Source organism: Limulus polyphemus, unplaced genomic scaffold (genome assembly GCF_000517525.1).
Source record: "Limulus polyphemus unplaced genomic scaffold, Limulus_polyphemus-2.1.2 Scaffold1734, whole genome shotgun sequence".
In the NCBI taxonomy this organism is placed as follows: domain Eukaryota; kingdom Metazoa; phylum Arthropoda; class Merostomata; order Xiphosura; family Limulidae; genus Limulus; species Limulus polyphemus.
In genome coordinates this window covers 124,155-143,146 of record NW_013667344.1, presented here as the reverse complement: position 1 = coordinate 143,146, position 18,992 = coordinate 124,155, and the positions used below count along the sequence as shown (strand labels likewise).

The following is an 18,992-nucleotide window of genomic DNA, read 5'->3' as shown; positions in this document are numbered from 1 at the left end:
AAATATATTTACACATGGCTTGGTGTATATCGTATATATATATATATATATAATTCATACCTTGGAGTAAAAAAAGTGCGTCTTATACACCGAAATATACGGTATTACCAGTTTTGTTGTGCGGGCTGATTTGTTTGAATTATTACTTCAAGTGAGTTTTTCTTTTCTCGAAATATTTTGAATATACAAGAAAAATACATTAACATTATCTAAGAGTATTTAAACCAATCTTTAAAAGGTATGTTTGATTTATTTTGTAATTGTGATTTTATTTTTCGCACTTTAAGACATTTCATTAACTCTGCGCGATTAAAACGGTTTTAACTACCTTTTACTGGCGAGCTTATAGCCTGTTGAAAACGTTGTCATCCAACTAAGTCGAAGAATTAATGAAGATCTATGTATTAGGCATTTTCAACGGCCTGAATCTGCTCAACGGACTCGAAACGAACCAAAGGTCTTGCACAAGTAGCGAATTACTTGGCAACTACGCTTATTGGTAGGTTCATCAAAAACGTCTGTCAAAATTAAAATAATCAGAATAAACAAGTAAATAGTTCCTACCGTAACAGTGAATAGTGATAAATAATGGGTGCGTGTTGTTCGTGTGATATATCTCTGGATTTCGGAGCCGAGTTTGAATCCATATGATACATAAAATATTCCCCGCATTTAAGCTGTGGATGAGTTATAAGAAGAATAATCAATCCCTTATCGGAGATGGTGGGTAATAAAGGTGTCATTGACTGATTACCTTCCACTAGTTAGTGTCTCAAAGTTAAGGAGCAGCAAATAAGATTAGTATTATTGCCATAAATGCAAAATATAGTGATAAAAACTTCTTAAGATACGTAGTTTAAAATTCGTATTAATACATAAAAAATTAACCGAGAGAAAAAATAACAGAGCGATACTAAGCATATTAAAAAGTAGTGATAAGTTGAACAGCTGACCATGATAACATCCAGCATACTTAAACGTATGGGACCTGGCATGCCTTGGTGGTTAGGGCGTTCGACTCGCAATCTGTGTGTCGCGGGTTCGAATCTTCATCACATCGAACATGCTCGCCGTTTCAGCCGTGGGGGCATTATAATATTAATCTCAGTCCCACTATTCGTTGGTAAAATAGCAGCCCAAGAGTTGGCGGCGGGCGTTGTTGACTAGCTGCCTTTCTTCTATCACTACTAAATTAGGGACGGCTAGTGCAGATAGCCCTCGTGTAGCTTTGCGCGAAATTCAAAACAAACCAAAACATAGGAGAGTCTATTCACGTCTAGCATCAGTGTCTTAACTCCAGATTAATAGGCATATACAAGGCAAAGTGAAATTAAGTTTAATGAATGATCTTGATAGTTTTCAGTAGAAACACCTTGTAGGAATATCTATTCGTGGCTAGCTTTATTGTCCTTTCAAAAAAGCCAGTAAAGTTTACTCAGGTTAAAATATCATATTTTAATTTATATTGGCTTTACAAATGGTATAAGCAACAGGTCTTGGAAGATAACCATGTTAGATATTCATGAAATTTTTGGTCTGCCTTCCAAGCAAGTTATTAATTTAACGTTTCACAAAGAATGGAAAACAAATAAAAAGGTCATATAGATGTTTTCGCAAAAACCTTGCTGTTCAACAAGTGGCTCAGGGAGTATTATTGAAAACGAAAATATGTAGAGTGATAACATATTCAACGTTAAAGCTAAGACTACTCAGTCAATGGTTTCTAACAACGCTGGTGCGAAATGTAACAGTTGTGAGAGCATTTTCGAAATACTTGTTTTAGACTTAGAGCCACGTGACTGACATACGCAGATACTTTCACTGCAGCTATGAAAACACAACCAGAAAGATAAAGTGCTGTTAGTGTCACAACATATTGCTATATATCAGCATTCACTTGGATTCTTTTGAGATTGACAGAGGACGTACCGATTTGTTGAGTTGAGAAATGAATGTAGATGCATTTATTTTTCAGAATATTTTGAAGTCATTCGCTGATGTTCCATCTAATTAATGATACATTTATATTAAATGCCATGTAAGATTGTTTGTTCTTTTCCAATTTTTCTCTTTTGTTTGATTTCATTGTTCTCAAATGCCGCTGAATTTACTTGCATTCACTTTCGAGTTACATCTCTTTTCAAACACTGCTACGCTTTTACGTTGATGTATTATATATAATGGTTGGGAATTGGCATACAGTCTTATGATAGCAATAGCTCCAAAACCATGGTGCAAACCAGTCTGAGGCAATGCCATCATTCGCAGTGGTCACGAAAGATGAAGACTATGATTGAAAAAATAGAATAATCTGTCCTAAAAATCCGCTGCGACGAATCCTAGAGATTTTTTTCTGATATCTTTAACAGGATAATAAATATTTCAAGTTGACGAAAGCTCAAAGGACAAGAGTTCACAAACTTCCAACCACACCGGAAATTGACAGTTGTTTTCATGAGAAAGATAGTTGAAGAAACTGAAAACACAGAATCCCACTCGAGCATGTACCTGTTCAATCTCCTGATGCAGCTCAAATAGGTTTTTGTGCCTCTGGTTTACTTAACCGTGGCCTTGGAAGTTTATATTCAGTACAATGGATGGTCTGTGGAAAGCTTCTCAAGATATATGGTCTAAAGATTGACCTGACCGTATTTCGATGAAGCTTGTTACCGAGAAATCTGCGTTATCGCGCAACAGTGTTTAACTACAGCCATCAGAATGGACACACGCGGCAATAAATACAACACGAGATCTGAAACATCATTCAATTATAAAGTGCCATTAGTTTCAGTAATATAGTTGATAGACATAGAGAGTGTTCACTTAGTTTTTACATGAATCATGGTGCTTGGTTTCAATATGCACACAGGTATAGATAAAGAAAGTTACAGTGTGTAGATAATATTATAACTGTTGTTGAATATACACGTAGTTCAAATACAGAGAAAAGGTATAAAATTCAGTTATAAATATTATGGCATGTTTCATACTCCCGCTTAAGTTATTTAAGACTAACAAAATCAAACTTGCCAAAACATACCTTTTGCATTAACAGTGTGTGGGGAAAGATACACTATCAGATTTTGTTTTATTTCATGTTTTATTGATCATATGTGATGTATTTAACGGAAAACAACAATGAGTGGTATTTAATGTCTCTATTATCTGATTTAATCTGATTTTCTATATTATTTTCTATTATTGAAATACAATTTTATCTTGATAATTAAGTTCAACCGGTTCTCTAAAGAAGTAGGGTTTTTCTTAACTGAGACTTACCTAAATTTCACGCTTCTCCAAAGCGATTTTTGTAAAATACAACATGAATTTAACCATTAGCTTTAGATGGCAGTTTTTTACAGAAGCGTAATTGTACGTCCATTCCATAATGTGTCAGCTTTTGGGTTGAGAAGGTAGAATTATATATTTTTTCAAACTTCTAAATATGTGTAGCATTCCAGTTCTCCACGTTATAAATTTTACGTTTTTTCAACTGAAAAGAACTTTTGCTGTTATAAGGAATATTTCTCTAATCACATTATTACAACTATTGAAATAACTAATTCAAGTCCCAGAAATTTAAATGGAAAAACGTTTTTCAGCATGACTTCTCTTTCTCTTAAGCTTTGTTTCAGAGAATCCATTTTAAATATTTACCCTACAACAACAACACTGGAAATGTAAATCTATCTTTTTTTTTAGCAGAAACATATTTTTACATACTTATAAGGTAACAAACAAATTATCTAAATTCTTATTTTAGTTTGTTTGTTTGTAGTTATGCACAAGGCGCTTAAGGGCTATCTGTGCCGGTTTCTAGCTGTGTAAGTCCGCAGACATACCGCTGTGCCACTGGGGGGCTCTTATTTTAGTATACAGCAGCAAGTCTATATATATAAAATGATATAACCAATGGGAGTTTTACATCTCGCGGATATTATTTTGCATATTTATGAAGTAACAAATAATTGATCTAAATTTTTTCTTTAACCTACAATCTTCACTTTTCTAAACCAGAAAGCTAGAGCTATAGATGTACGTATTGTTTGTGTACGGAGATATAAATTAAAAATTTCCTCATCCTGCAGCTTGTGACCTCCTAGACCAAGGAGTAGCCGCCATCTTTGGGCCACAGTCTATTGAGCCAAGTGCAACTGTACAGTCCACGTGCGACGTGCTAAACGTGCCGCACATAGAAACACTGTGGGACTTCAGAGCTCGGCCGGATAATCACACTGTTAACTTATTTCCTTTTGCTAACAGTCTTAGCAAAGCGTATCGCGATCTCGTCAAGAGTAAGGAATGGAAAAACTTTGCAATCATTTACGAAGAAAACGAAGGTAAATATATATCCTCTATTTTTGCCTATCTTCTTCCTTTCCCATTGTTAAATCCTCTAAACACACCCTCCTCTCTTCCTTTAGTAATGAAATGGTTTATTATTTCGTACTATTCTTCTGTTAAAAGGTAAGGGGAAGATTATGAATGGCACTGTGCAATAAACAACATAAGGTTAAGGAAATTCTTCCCTATACTTCCCCAAAATACCCAAGTTTAAAATATACGGCTTCATTTATTGTAGTGGTTTGTATTGAAAATTCATTGTAGAGGTCAGTAAGACTGAGTCAATATAACTCTAAACGAGAATTATATAAAAACTTCAATTCAGTGGTCGGAACTTGATTTCTATTGAATTAATTTGTCAACCTGATTAATCCTGTAACTCTGCGAACAGTTGTGTTTTGATGTTTTTAATATTCATTAGCTTAGCGAAACGTTCTCTGATTCATTGAGTTAATATTTGAGGAAACCGACTTAGAAAATATTTTGTGTTATTTATTTTGAGAGTTTTTGCTATGGAATGATCTAAGTGAATTGCTATCGTCTGGTTTATTGATGAGTTAATTTAGGAAAACGTTATGGAATCAGTTTTAAAAGTTTGTACTTTCAGTTTTCCTCGCATAAATGTTGTTTTTAAATCAATTTTGTTCCTGAACACAGGTGTTTATATTGCTCATGTGCCCACCACTTAGATCTCTCTTAAAAAAACACCCTTTGGTAACTGAGAAAAACTATCAGTTTCTTTACTATTTTTTACTATAAATTATAACAGTTTAAGGTTTTTTGGAAAATTTAACGAACTTGCATAAATCAGTCGTTTTCCTTTGACAATTTCTTTGTTTGGATTATCACATGATGTCATCTTCAGAAAATTTTACAGTTCGTTACCGTACTTACACTTTTCGAGAATGGCATCATAACATATCAACTAATTCTAATTTTATTGTATTTATAAATGACTTGCTTGTATAAAAACATTACGTACGGAAACATGCTCAAGTAATAACAACAATCAAAGGTTACCTGAGTCAAAGGTTATCTTCAATTTCGAGTTTACATAAATATCTGTAAAAACAATCTTTGAGCATAAGCTGGAAAATAAAAATTTTCCAAAGAGCATAACTTGCAAAATAGTTAATTTACTCAGTAATATACTTTCAACGTAAAAATGAATTTTTTTATATATTCTAGCATTTTATCTATATATTGATTGACCATTTAACCATCTTTCTTATCTCACGAGCGCAGACAGCCAATTATACAAAAGCTTTGTGCTAAATATCTCACGAGCGTAGATAGTCCAGTGAGTAGCTTGGCGCTAAAAAACAGCTCTTATTTAACGTTGGACGAAACAATTGTTTTTAGTTTTAAAATGTCTTATCACACGAGCGCAGATAGCACATTGTTGCTTTGCACTAAAAACAACAACAACTCTTATCAAACATTTGTAAACAGCTCGGTTAAACAAATGCTTTTGACTTGAAACTTTTTCTCAAGTTCTTCTTGAACCTAAATGTGATTCATTAACTAATAAACAACATAAAAAGCTATATATATAATATATTTTTGCAGAAATATAAGAATAATATTCTTAGGATTTCATTAGAAATTATTATTGTTTTATGGATGGATTATCAGCATCGTGCTAAGTTGTTTCCTTTGAATGTCATTAAACCCAATATTAAAAACAGTCAGGTTAAGGACATAAATCGTTCTCCAAATGTTTAATGGTATTTTAGCTCTACCTTGTTGAATGGATTCCCTAAGATGTACCTAGTTTGGTTATTGATTACCGTTTATTAGCTACGCAGCCTTATGTCTCAGAGTTGTGAATTCCAAGTTAAATCATCAATCATTGTCAAAAAACATATAGACAAAAGATCTACAAACCATTTGCCACTCTATATATTTTCTTATATAAAATGTTGTGTAAATTTATATTAAACTGCATGGAATGTGGTGAAAATGAGTGTTAGTGTCTATAATTCCTACACGTCAAATATAATAATAAAACACAGAATAAGATTTTAACAACAGTTTTATAAATATAAATGACATTATAAAATATCCTTGTACAAGAATCCGTATATTTTTCCCCAATTTCCATGTATATTAACTGAGACAATCAACTGAATGTAGTTGAATTTAAATTTGGATCTATTTTGTTTTAGCAAAGCCACATTGGGCTATCTGCTGTATCAAACAAGGGGAACCGTACCCAGGATTTTAGTGTTGTAACACTTACCGTTGTCCTATCGGGGGACGATCGTAATTAAACGGATATTGACGCACTTAATTTGTGATAAAGAAAGACACAGTTGATTGTCAACGTTACAATATATGAAACAAAATAATGAATAGAACATTAATATACAAGGAGTTAAGTACGATGTTTTAAAACGATTTTGAACTAGATGATCAGTAAGTCTGTTGACAGACATACCAATATAAAGTCGCAATTGAAAGGTATGCATCAGAATTACATTTTAACACTGTATGAAGTTAAGTAGGAAGTGTTATGCCACCGAAAATTGATCAGTCATGGGAAGGGTACGTAACAGCTCCTTCTGGCGCAAAATATTCATACACTCAGATCTTAAAGTTGTGTTCAGATCGGTGATTTGAAACTTCTAAGTCGAGAATATCCCTTACAGTTAACGAAATTGAAAAAAAAAGGAATATGAATTAACTTGGTACACCAAGAGAGTCCAGAAAGAGATCTACAAGAAGTCATAGCCCAATTGTGGCAAGCTTAGTGCGACATCTTGTAACAGGTGAGAATTCATGAACACAGAAGTCAGTGGCAAAAGTCGTCCAGGTGATTTAGGCAACAGTACGTAACAAAATCAAGAAGGATCTACATCTTCAACACAGACACAAATCATATATAAGTTTCTTCTACGGCATATCCAGAAAAGAAAGAGCACTTGTATAAAACTGTATGAAAAGTACTTCATACTGGGGTAAAACTTGGTGACACTCAACAAATCGTACGTATACATAGGTAAATGTAACAAGTATCGTGCTATTTTTTGTCAATAAATGGGTGGAAAAAAGTTTCAAAGTAGTATATGGTATTTCAAGAAACTTTTTCGAAGGATTTATAATCATTGCTGGATATTGCAAGTTAGGGCTCCTGAGAGTGTATATTTAACGCCAAGGTGAACTTTACTTATTACCGGACCAATGTTCTGTGCCGTTTGTACCACAAAGAGATAGCGGCTTTGGTACAAGGTATGGAATCAACTATGTAAGGCTTCCACAACATATCCATTCAACAGTTGCATACCTTCTTAAGCTGGAGAATGAAAATAGGTATTCATGCTATTCCTTACGAAGACGAACTAGTCAAGTTGCCGGACGCAGCGCCTATGGATTTATGTATGATCGGACTGTTGATTAGGGTAGTGGAAAATCGTAATCCTGGTAAAGTAGGTACAGTTTTGGCCAAAATGTTTGCATATTTTGTAAAAAATAAAATCATCATTATTAAGATGAAATATAAATATAGTTTTAGGTTAACTTTGATTTTTGTCAAGATAAAACAAAACGTGTATTATGATGAGATGATAACTTTTGTCAAGATAAAATGCGTATTATGATGGAATGATAACTTTTGTCAAGATAAAGTGCGTATTATGATGGAATGATAACTTTTGTCAAGATAAAATGCGTATTATGATGGAATGATAACTTTTGTCAAGATAAAATGTGTATTATGATGGAATGATAACTTTTGTCAAGATAAAACGTGTATTATGATGGGATGATAACTTTTGTCAAGATAAAACGTGTATTATGATGGGATGATAACTTTTGTCAAGATAAAACGTGTATTATGATGGAATGATAACTTTTGTCAAGATAAAACGTGTATTATGATGGAATGATAACTTTTGTCAAGATAAAATGCGTATTATGATGGGATGATAACTTTTGTCGAGATAAAATGCGTATTATGATGGGATGATAACTTTTGTCAAGATAAAACGTGTATTATGATGGGATGATATGATATTCTACAAAAAATATTCTTTGTGTTTACTTACAATTTCATTTAAAATAGATAGTTTTAAATTTTAGTTTAAAAAATCCAGAATGCTTTACTACAATTTTCTTAGATGTCACTACCAGAAGAACTGCAAATTGCCTCATGGCTATTTGAGTTTTCACTGATGCTTTGCGTGTTTTAACATAACAGATCGTTTCTCGACATCTTTCATAACACATAATATTTCCGTTTCCTATACTATAGCACTAATACGTCTTGAAGAATTACTTAAAGATCCCCTAATGCGAGAAATAAAGCAGAAAGTACTTGTCAAACAGCTTGTGCCAGGCCAGGAATACCGGAAACTCTTGAAAGAAATAGGAAAAGCAGGCGTAAAGAATCTTATTGTAGACGTTCCAACGGAAAACATTGTCAGTTTCCTTAAGCATGTAAGTTCATGATTTTGTTTCTTAGTAGTTTAATTAAATCGAAAAAAGATAAACCTCATAATATACTGTTGTAATGAAACAAAGTGAACTGTAAAGATAATTGAATATATATGTTAAAGATTTCTTTTCTTTTTACACCAACATTATTCACATACCTAAGTTAATTTAGTTTACTATATGGTGAAGTAAAACGGAATCAAAACCTCATAGATATTGTAAAGATTATTATTTTGAATGATCATGTTGAGTGTAGGCATTTCTGTCACTAGTTTAATCGCTTAGGTGGTTTTGAAAAGCCTATTGGTGATCAGCTCATTTGCGTCAAGTAGTAATTTACATGAACATTAATCTGATTAGTTCAAACAAGTGAAATAGTTTAATTAAAACTACTACTTCACTCACTTGAACTAATCACATTTATGTTCATGTAAATTTCTAAATGTGATTAGTTTAAACGAGTGAAATAATAATTTACATGATCCTAAATCATCATCTAATAATGCAGGATGTATGTTGTGAAGGTTACTAATTTACGATGTCCACTTATATTGTGTAATTCATGCTAGAAGTTGAAAAGCAATATACTAACTAGTGGGTGTCTTACCTGTAATCGTGTTTAATAAACATCATAGTGGAATATGAGGTGATAGAAGAGGAATGTTTTCTATAGAAAATCTGATTTTTTAATAGTAATAGCTGCATCTTTATATGTTTATCTTTATATGTCAGAAATGAGCTCAAAATTCGTTTGATTGACTATACCTCGTAATATATATTTCCCTATTTTTTATTTTTCTTTATATGTTCCAAGTTATCTGGTAGTTGTAACTATCATTTCATTTGGTAAAAAACAATAGTCATATGGCTTCTTTTTTCATAACTTACATAATTGTTATTTCTGCATGATCAAAACTTGAAGTGCGGTATTTTAACACTTAGTGTTATAATGAATTAATATGTCTTTTAAAGATATTATCCAAAGGAACTCGTAACTTTTCAATTAAAAAAATTCTAAATACTAAATTTCAATTACCTTAAAATAATAATTACCTTACACAGTATTTGAAATAATTTCTTCTTCGCACGTAGCTTTTCTGTCCCATAACTGTGTTCTGATAATATTAATCCCTTAGTATGACTCAGTAGTCAAGTTTCTTTTTATTACTCTTCAGGATCGAACTGCAGCAGAGTAAGAAGAACAAAAACAAAACTTCGCTACACAATATTATACTCAACGGTAGTCACTTCTTATTTGGCAAGTAGCCAAAAGTGAGTGTCAGTCGCGTGAATTGTTCAGAAAATTGTATGTCTTTAGATTCTCATATAGATCGATAGAAATAGATCAATTTTGTATAGATGCTAATGCCAGCACAACAATGTTATTAGAAACATTGAAAAAATTTTGCCTAAATATTTGCTTTTGAGATTATCATTTGAAACCTGATCATATTATGATCACTCAACTTTTATTTATAACAATTTGCAGAAAACTTAAAAATGTTACTTAATTTCAACTTAGTAGTAAAACATTTTTCTTCACTAGAACTAACAGTACACGTCTTGTGGGAAATAAGTTAAGAAAAGGCGTGTTTTAGATATGTGTACAAAATTTCATATTTACTACGTAGCAGAGGCAAGTTCAGATAAAATGAAAGCAGCGTCTCAAGTACGCGAAACTACGTGTTAACAACCTTCTCAATTTCGCTACTACATTCTAATCTAGCTACTCAACATCTCAGCCATTAGGTCAAAATTTACTATCATTCACTAAATGTGGAGTGGAGCAAAGAGAAACAAAAGTTTTCTAACCGCTCCTGTCAAGAATTGGTTTGGATTGTAGAGTACGTGAAAGCTGTTTGTTTTTTGTTTATTTACAAAAAAAAACTGTGAAGACAAAACCTGTATAATATAACCATTATTGATATTTTTGGTCAATAAACTACAAGTATTAATCAAAACGTTTAGACTTAACAATAACCTGAAAACAGTGAAAAAGTCCTAGCTAGTAGCCAGCTAAAAATTACCACAATATTTTTTATGTCACTTGTATCATTGGGCAAAGTTCTTTATACCGAGATAACGAACCATTTCGTCGGTGCAGTTTCTCGCTTTTAAGTAAAGTGTAATCAAACTGTTCTCCATAGCCCTAAAGCCGTTTATATCAGTGTTTGTTCTGTGTTTGCAGTAAAACCACAAAAGGGAGCCATTTTTGCCCCTATAAAAACAGTTTGGCAGAACATTTTTTGAACTTAGCCTCTGGATGTCTATTTCTTCGTGTCTTGATTGAAAATTGTATAGAAGGTTATAATGTTGTTAATTTATATAGTACCGATAATGAACAAAAAAAAACAGTATAAAGACAAAAAGTAAGTGCTGCTCACACTATTTTTAGATGTTTAGTTGAATTTCGCTGTTTTGCTAGTCTAACTGAACCAGTTTTATTTAATTCCACTTGTTGAACTATAAGATCATAATCTTTAAGCTAATACGTAATTATTTGTTTATGAAATAACGAAAGCCTAACACAAAAAAACATAAGTAAAGAACATCTTATAACATAAAATGAACAAAGGTATCAGTTTTCACAGAAAAAACTAGCATGTTAGCTCTAATCCGACATGCTAGTATGAATAGCAGAGAACTGAAGTTTTCAACAATGTCAAGTCTCACCAGACCTCTAAGTTTTCTATAAGATGCTACCTGATAAAACTTAATATTAATAAATAGTTTCACCAGATGTCTGCTTCGTGAATTCAGGGATTTTCAGGTCATTCGAATTAGCACTAGCTAATACGTAGTGAAATTTACAAATATAACACAATCATGTACGTGAAACCAGTCGAATGCTGCCTTGCGTGTCACTTACATGTTTCATGATGTTTCTATCAAGAACAGAACTATGGCTAATCAAGTGAAAATATATATCATTCCTGTTGAGAAGATCACACCAACATTAATTTGTCAAGGACAGCAAGCTGGTTGCATTCTCCACGTAAAGTAACGCTACCACAGAAAACTACGCGTACTGAAAATATATAATCTTCCTGTTGAGAAGATCACACTAACACTAATTTGTCAAGGACAGCAAGCTGGTTGCATTCTCCACGTAAAGTAACGCTACCACACAAAACTACGCGTACTGAAAATATATAATCTTCCTGTTGAGAAGATCACACCAACACTAATTTGTCAAGGACAGCAAGCTGGTTGCATTCTCCACGTAAAGTAACGCTACCACAGAAAACTACGCGTACGTATTATCTGAAGTAAGAGATACTGAAGTTAGTTGTTCAAAGTTAGTCACATAATGTTTCTTTTAAATTCAGGAAGAAAAAAGGCACTGTGAACTTACATCTGATTATATCACATATAAACCATTTATGGGCCATATAGGACTCCATACGTCATATCATCTGATAAGACAGAATTAACAGTAACGAACCTTTTTTAAATTACGTATTGTTGTTATATGCTCAAAACACTGTTTTTATTTTATGTTTTATATTTATGACAGGAATTTAGTTTAAAGAAAGAGTTAGCAGAAAGCAAATTCTTCCCAACTAGGGAGCTCGGAAATATTTGTATTCCCTTCGACCCGCACGTGAGATTTTCGTTTAAAGCTAAATTGAAAGATATCTGTCATCTCTAGAGAAACTCAATTTTGTTGACGCTTTGTTGAAGTTATTAAAACTTCTTAGGTTGAAACAAAGTTCGCAAAGTAAAGACAGGGACAATCTTCAGTGTATAGATCTTGTGAGAAGACTTGAGACTGTCAGTATGGGAATCTGGCTGGACTGGGCTGTCAAACATCCAGGTTTGACTGCGGAACATTAACATGATCCTTTTCAGGGTGGCGCGAGGAGCTATAACTCCTATGCCTTAGAATTGGCTGTGGGAGGAAACGAGAGTACCTCGAGAAACTCCAATTTTTACAGGGCAAGCGCCAAATGTTCTAGTTGCCATGTGCCCAAGCTGTAATGCAAAACATGAAACTGGTTAGGCGTAAGCAAAGTTCAGATCTCTTGGTATGTGTGTATTGTTTTAAGTTTGACAGGGATACATGTTGTATGGAGCTATTGTTCTGTGTAGTACACAAGTAATAGTGTGAAGGGCAGAGGTTAATGTGTTTCTAACTTCTAGCTAATGTATTTAGTCTGTCTTTTAATAAAGATAAGTTACTTACTTTCTGTAAGAAACTACCGGGGGTATAAATGTAAAACCTGAGGGCTAGTCTTAATATTTTATTATGTTGCCATTGTAATTTCCTGAGTGTATTATCTGACATATTAAAAGTAACTTGGCAACCGTATTCAATAATAGGTCGTATATATATATACTTTCTAAATTTTTGAAATGTGAGCTTTACATCCGTTATTTTTACCAGCAACAAATCTGGGGTGATTAATACGTATACTGATGATTCTATTTTTACCAGCTACAAATCTGGGGTGATTAATACGTATACTGATGATTTCACGTGTTTTATTTATATGTTCTACCCATGTGAATCTTCTTTGAAATGTAACACCAAGAAATTTAGCTTTTGAACAAAATTTAATTTTTACGTTACCTACCTGATTTGACTTTTTTGGGGCTTTTGAAATGTTTATTTATACTTCTATAGAATATAATGCCTTGAATTTTAATGGGGTTCAGCATGATCCACCAATCGATACTCCAATCATTAATTGTGTTTAGAGATTTCTGAACGCGGTCCGCTACTATTAGCGGATTTCTTGACACTCTCGACGACTCAAAATACTGCATGTGCTATAGGTTCTGAAAAAAAAACAACCACAGGTGATATAAATAAGTTAGATTTAAACGGTTCTGAATTTTAATCAAATAAAGCTTGTCTACCTTTTAGAAAGTTAATGAGGTTGAATGTTACCTTTAAATCTCTCTATTTATTCAAAGTCTCGTAAGACCGTATTGTACTTTAAATATATCATACTAATTAAAGTCTAGTATATTAACTTTACCAAACTAGTTGAACATAAGACATACAGTGACGGTTGATAGGAATTTAATAGAATTAAATGTTTTTATACCAGTATAATAGTTTAAGACTAGTAATATAGAAGTGTATCTTAAACTTATTATTTCCTAGTATTAGACTAGTAAGGTTATTTTGAATCACAAATGTTATCCAACCGGTTTAAGTTTAGTAAGGCTGAGATGTGTCGTAATTGTTATAATGCCAGTATGATATTAGTAAAGCTGTGCTATGCCTTAATTGTTACCATGGTAGTTTGACTTTAGTGAAGCTGTGCTATGCCTTAAATGTTACCATATCACTTTGACATTAGTAAAGATTAGCGGTGTCTTAACTGTAACCAAATCAGTTTAAATTTAGTCTGGCTGAACTTTGCTTTAACAGTTCAAAGTTATAATATGAGGTTAGTAATATTTTGTATTCACAACTTGTACGCCATCTTATGCGACACATGATCTTAATGGCCAGGTCAGAGACCTCAAAACTCAGGCGTAGCCACCCTTAATTTAGAACTGCTGGTCAGAGGAAGGACAAACGGTCATCAATATCCGCCGCCTACGCAGCTACTCTTAATCGAAAAGAGAGATTGACTGTCGCATCTGTAGCTCCCCTACAACTGCAAATATGGAGCAAGTTCAGCGGCATATAGCGGCTCGAGCCTTGGACTTTATTTATACTTTAAATTTTAGCTTGATAGACATCTTTGGTTCAATCTAGCCCAGGGTTATTGACGAGGGCTAGCGTTCTCCGAAACCACTTTAAACCGGATAAAAAATAAACAAAAACAATGAAGTTATTTTCAAAAAAGTCTCGATAAGTTGGTAAAAAACAGTAATTTTATTTTTCCTTAATTTGTTATTTATTATCTACGATTAAATTACAGTGTTTTTTATACCTCGAAAAGTCCTATGTGATAGTACCTTCTCTTGTCCTCTGACTCTGAAAAAATAAAACAGACCTCTGCAATAATCAAATAATCTCGAGTTTTTGAACATGCCACTTAGAAATTAAAGCAATATGAGCCCGTAAGACAGATGTGAAATATTTCTAAATGTCTAGAAATATTCTTTAACACAGTAAAATAGACTATTTCACATACAGTTTCTCAATGAACCTACTACTCTTTTTTTTTTCTGTGTTGTAATATGAAACGACCTCTCATCTCTGTCTATATCAACCTAAACATAAAACACTTTCAAATCAATTGTGCTGGTGCACTAACATGTCTTCACAAGTTATTCACAATTCGTAAGTGTAAAACACTTGCGGATCATAAAACAAAATCACTCAGAAAGCAAAGATAAAACACTGACTGAGCAAGCTATATATGTTTTCATTTTTACTAATATCAAAGGGTTCTTTAATTTACCTGTCTAACAATCTCCAAACTTCGGTAATATTAATTTATCTTTGTCCAAACTAGAATTCACTAAACGTTGTTAAAATCATATTTTAATAGTTCCCCTTTCTTAACTTACAAAAGTGTTTAGCTACTTTTAACCTTGTCTATTCCACTCATATCTTGATTTTATTCTTGTTTCATCTACTTTTTCTTTCTTTTTTCTATATTCGTTGTTACTTCTGTCAATTACTATTATGAAGCTAATACGCATTACTTTTATCTCTTATTCTCAGGAGATTAATTACTTTCAGGATACATTCCCTAGCTGATCTTATTTTGTTTGTTTTTTTATTTTTGTTATTAGTTTGTAACTGCTCTACTTGTTCTATTTAGTAGCTAAAGTTCAACAGTAAGTTCATTATCTGTATTAAAGTTTCAAGTGTTACCACAAGATTACTGCCTCTTTCATGAGAAGAAATGACATATAGTAAGGACTCTTCACAAGTTTACAGAATTCTTTCTCAAATGATGACTTAGCAGTAACCACTTACAGTTTTATAGGTGCTCTTCAACAAAATCTGAAAGATCTGTCCTATCGCCAGACACAACAGTAATTGGCTTAATAATCATACAGATATTATACTAGAAAGTAATAAAATATAGTCGCTTCTATTCCAGTTAAAACATTCCATCAGTATTTAAAAATCTCCAAACATTAACTAAACGTTAGAACTACTGATACTAACAAATCCATGAGAATCAAGTAAAGGATCTCACATTAGATTATGCTCACCATGAAAACTGGAAAATCTATACACTTTTACAGACTAAGATATCAGTTCCTTAGCCAGGAAAGGTTTTGGATGGAAGAGGGGGAAGACTGGTAAGCAAATACCTTAAAGATTTGTGTTTTTAAGAAATCCAAACTATAAAAAACTATTTTCTCCGACATTTTGGAGAGGGTGTGCTAAACTTCCACTTCCCGCCTAAACCTATTTAAGTTATCATTGGTTAAATTTATTTCATTATATCTTTCTTTGAGGGTCAAACGGTGCTCTTTCGTTTATGAACCTGAAATTATAGAATATACTGATATAGATTAAATCAAAATTAAACACTATTCATCAGCTAACATGTTAATGTAACTATGGTAAAGGTAAAATGATATATTTTCAAACCAATTTTAAATCAGTCTTTTATCTCTAAAACAAATAAACAGTTACTTTCTTTTATGATACTCGAACAAACCTAACTATTCAATGAAAACCAATAGCTTTCAGCTATTTGGTCCACTTTCATAAAAATATATATCTAATAATAATAAAGGGGCGTGTCTGTGTGTGTGTGTGTAACCGCCATAGCCCCAAGAGGAAAGAAGCTAGAAACCTGAAATTTTGCACCCATACTAAGTGGATCATGAGGGTGTGAACCTGAATATTATTACTTATCTTGTCCACATGCGTGTGCAGATTTTTTTAATGAAGCAAGCTAGCGAAAGACATCACAGAAAAAAAGTGATTCCTTACATTACAAATAGAAATCACAGACAAAGACGCTCTTTTATTATAGACGTACCTGTCAAAAATAACGAGGCAAGTACTATATACCCATAGTATACCCTGTAGTATATCAGTTACATTAACAATTTCTAATATATAGAAAAGCCAGTGCGTTTTGGTAACAATACGTTCCAACAATGGATTTTATGTTTTTTAGATTATACAAAAGTATATCTCAATATTGTTGTTACTCTATGTACTTAAAGTATAAAATTAAATGTATAAACAACAAAACTGGGATGATATTTGTTGATTTCTTAATTTAGAGTCTCCGTTGATTAAAGGGATTTGTTTGTTAATAAAAACGTCGGTGATATAACAGAAAATACCTTAATTTAAGTTTAAAACTGGATCGATATTTTTACTTTCATGATAAATTTTATGCACTGGCTATAATATAACAACGTAATAATATATAACAACCTAATAACCCGTGCAAAGCTGGGTACTTTCGCTAGTATATAATAAAGATGAAGTAGAATTGATCTATTAATATGTTCAACATGTAGGACATAAAGTCAAATCGTCTTTTCGAAGTCTCTATATACAATAACTAAGGGTGCGTATCCCATCATAGTACTCGATACGATACATATCTAGATATTGATGCCGCGATGTGATACGTCTCTAGATACAAAAGTTTTACCAACGGTTTGTTACAAAGTTTGGCAGTCTTGTATGTAATATATTATCTATATTACTAACACTGTCTTATTTAAGTATTTCACACTTTACAGTAGTTTTTCAAATTCTCAGGTTTGATCAACTAAATGGCAGCTGGCAAGAGAAGTAAAATATAAAAAAAGTTAATATCTGTCTATTTATTCTGTTATTGTTAATTTGTTATGTTACTTTGCATGAAATGTTTTTGATAAAAGAAATGAAGACAATATGTGGTACTCAATATTCATCTTCCTTTATTGAATCATTAATTTTTAGCAAGAATACTTGATTAGAAACTAGCTGGAGTACCTGTCTCATGGATGGAAGTTATGTAAATTCGTGACTAATGAAAGGTTATCTCAGGACATGAAAAGTTGTTTCCATTACATGTAATTGTAAAAAACGCCGATAAAAACTGCAAAACACAAAATGTGAAACCGCAAGTTTGGATGTACCTCCCCATTGGACATACAACAGACAGTACTATTATATTTATATAGATTCTGATTTTTTCTGTACAAAAGACAAGGTATCGATACAATCATATCACGATACGATACTCGATTCGCTGTTTCGCTACATCTTTAATGACAACGATAATGTAGAGTCAGTCGATAAACATGAGATACACACACAGGAAGTCGTCTATTAAACAACTATCTATATAATAAGAATGATGTAGAGTCAGTCGATAAACATGAGATACACACACAGGAAGTCGTCTATTAAACAACTATCTATATAATAAGAATGATGTAGAGTCAATCAATAAACATGAAATACACACACACAGGAAATCGTCTATTAAACAACTATCTATATAATAAGAATGATGTAGAGTCAATCAATAAACATGAAATACACACACACAGGAAATCGTCTATTAAACAACTATCTATATAATAAGGATGATGTCGAGTCAATTGATAAACATGAAATACACACACAGGAAATCGCCTATTAAACCGCTATTTATATAATAATGATGATGTCGAGTCAATCGATAAACATGAAATACACACACAGGAAATCGTCTATTAAACCGCTATTTATATAATAATGATGATGTCGAGTCAATTGATAAACATGAAATACACACACAGGAAATCGTCTATTAAACCGCTATTTATATAATACGGGTGATGTAGAGTCAATCGATAAACATAAATTACACACACAGGAACTCGTCTATTAAACAGCTATCTATGTAATAAGGATGATGTAGAGTGAATCGACAATGTCACGTATTAGAATTTCAAATAGCCTAAATTTGAGTTAACTGATAAATTTAAATTTAGTATTTAAGTTGTACTTTGGATTTGATAGTTAAGTAAAAGCCGATATATAATCAGTTTATGATATTTGCCAACAAGATTGATGCACACAGTTTTCTTTTTTAACACAAATACGTTTTGATATACACACAACAATGCAATTTACAATAACAATTATTACAAATAGTTATTACAAACAATGATTTATAAACAAAAGTTTCACAAACTTACAAGCAAAATAAAGTCTTCCTTTTAGTCTGGAATTTCTTAGATATCTTATCGAGGGTTCACAATGAGCGAGCGAGTTGATTACGAGTTGACGTAGGTATAATTCACTTAACAGGAAGCTAGCTAGCTAGCTTTGTCCTTCGTTATTT

At 32.5% G+C, this 18,992-nt stretch overlaps 1 protein-coding gene across 3 annotated transcripts in view; it reads left to right on the top strand.

The window, feature by feature from the left end:
* The window catches only part of LOC106464752 (glutamate receptor ionotropic, kainate 2-like), a 143,479-nt gene that overhangs the window by 76,466 nt on the left and 48,021 nt on the right, over nt 1-18,992 (top strand). For all 3 annotated transcript variants that reach the window (XM_022392550.1, XM_022392549.1, XM_022392548.1), the window contains 2 exons: nt 4,089-4,340; nt 8,597-8,781. In XM_022392550.1, coding sequence (XP_022248258.1) covers nt 4,089-4,340; nt 8,597-8,781 — 437 coding nt within the window. The remainder of the gene's footprint in view (nt 1-4,088; nt 4,341-8,596; nt 8,782-18,992) is intronic.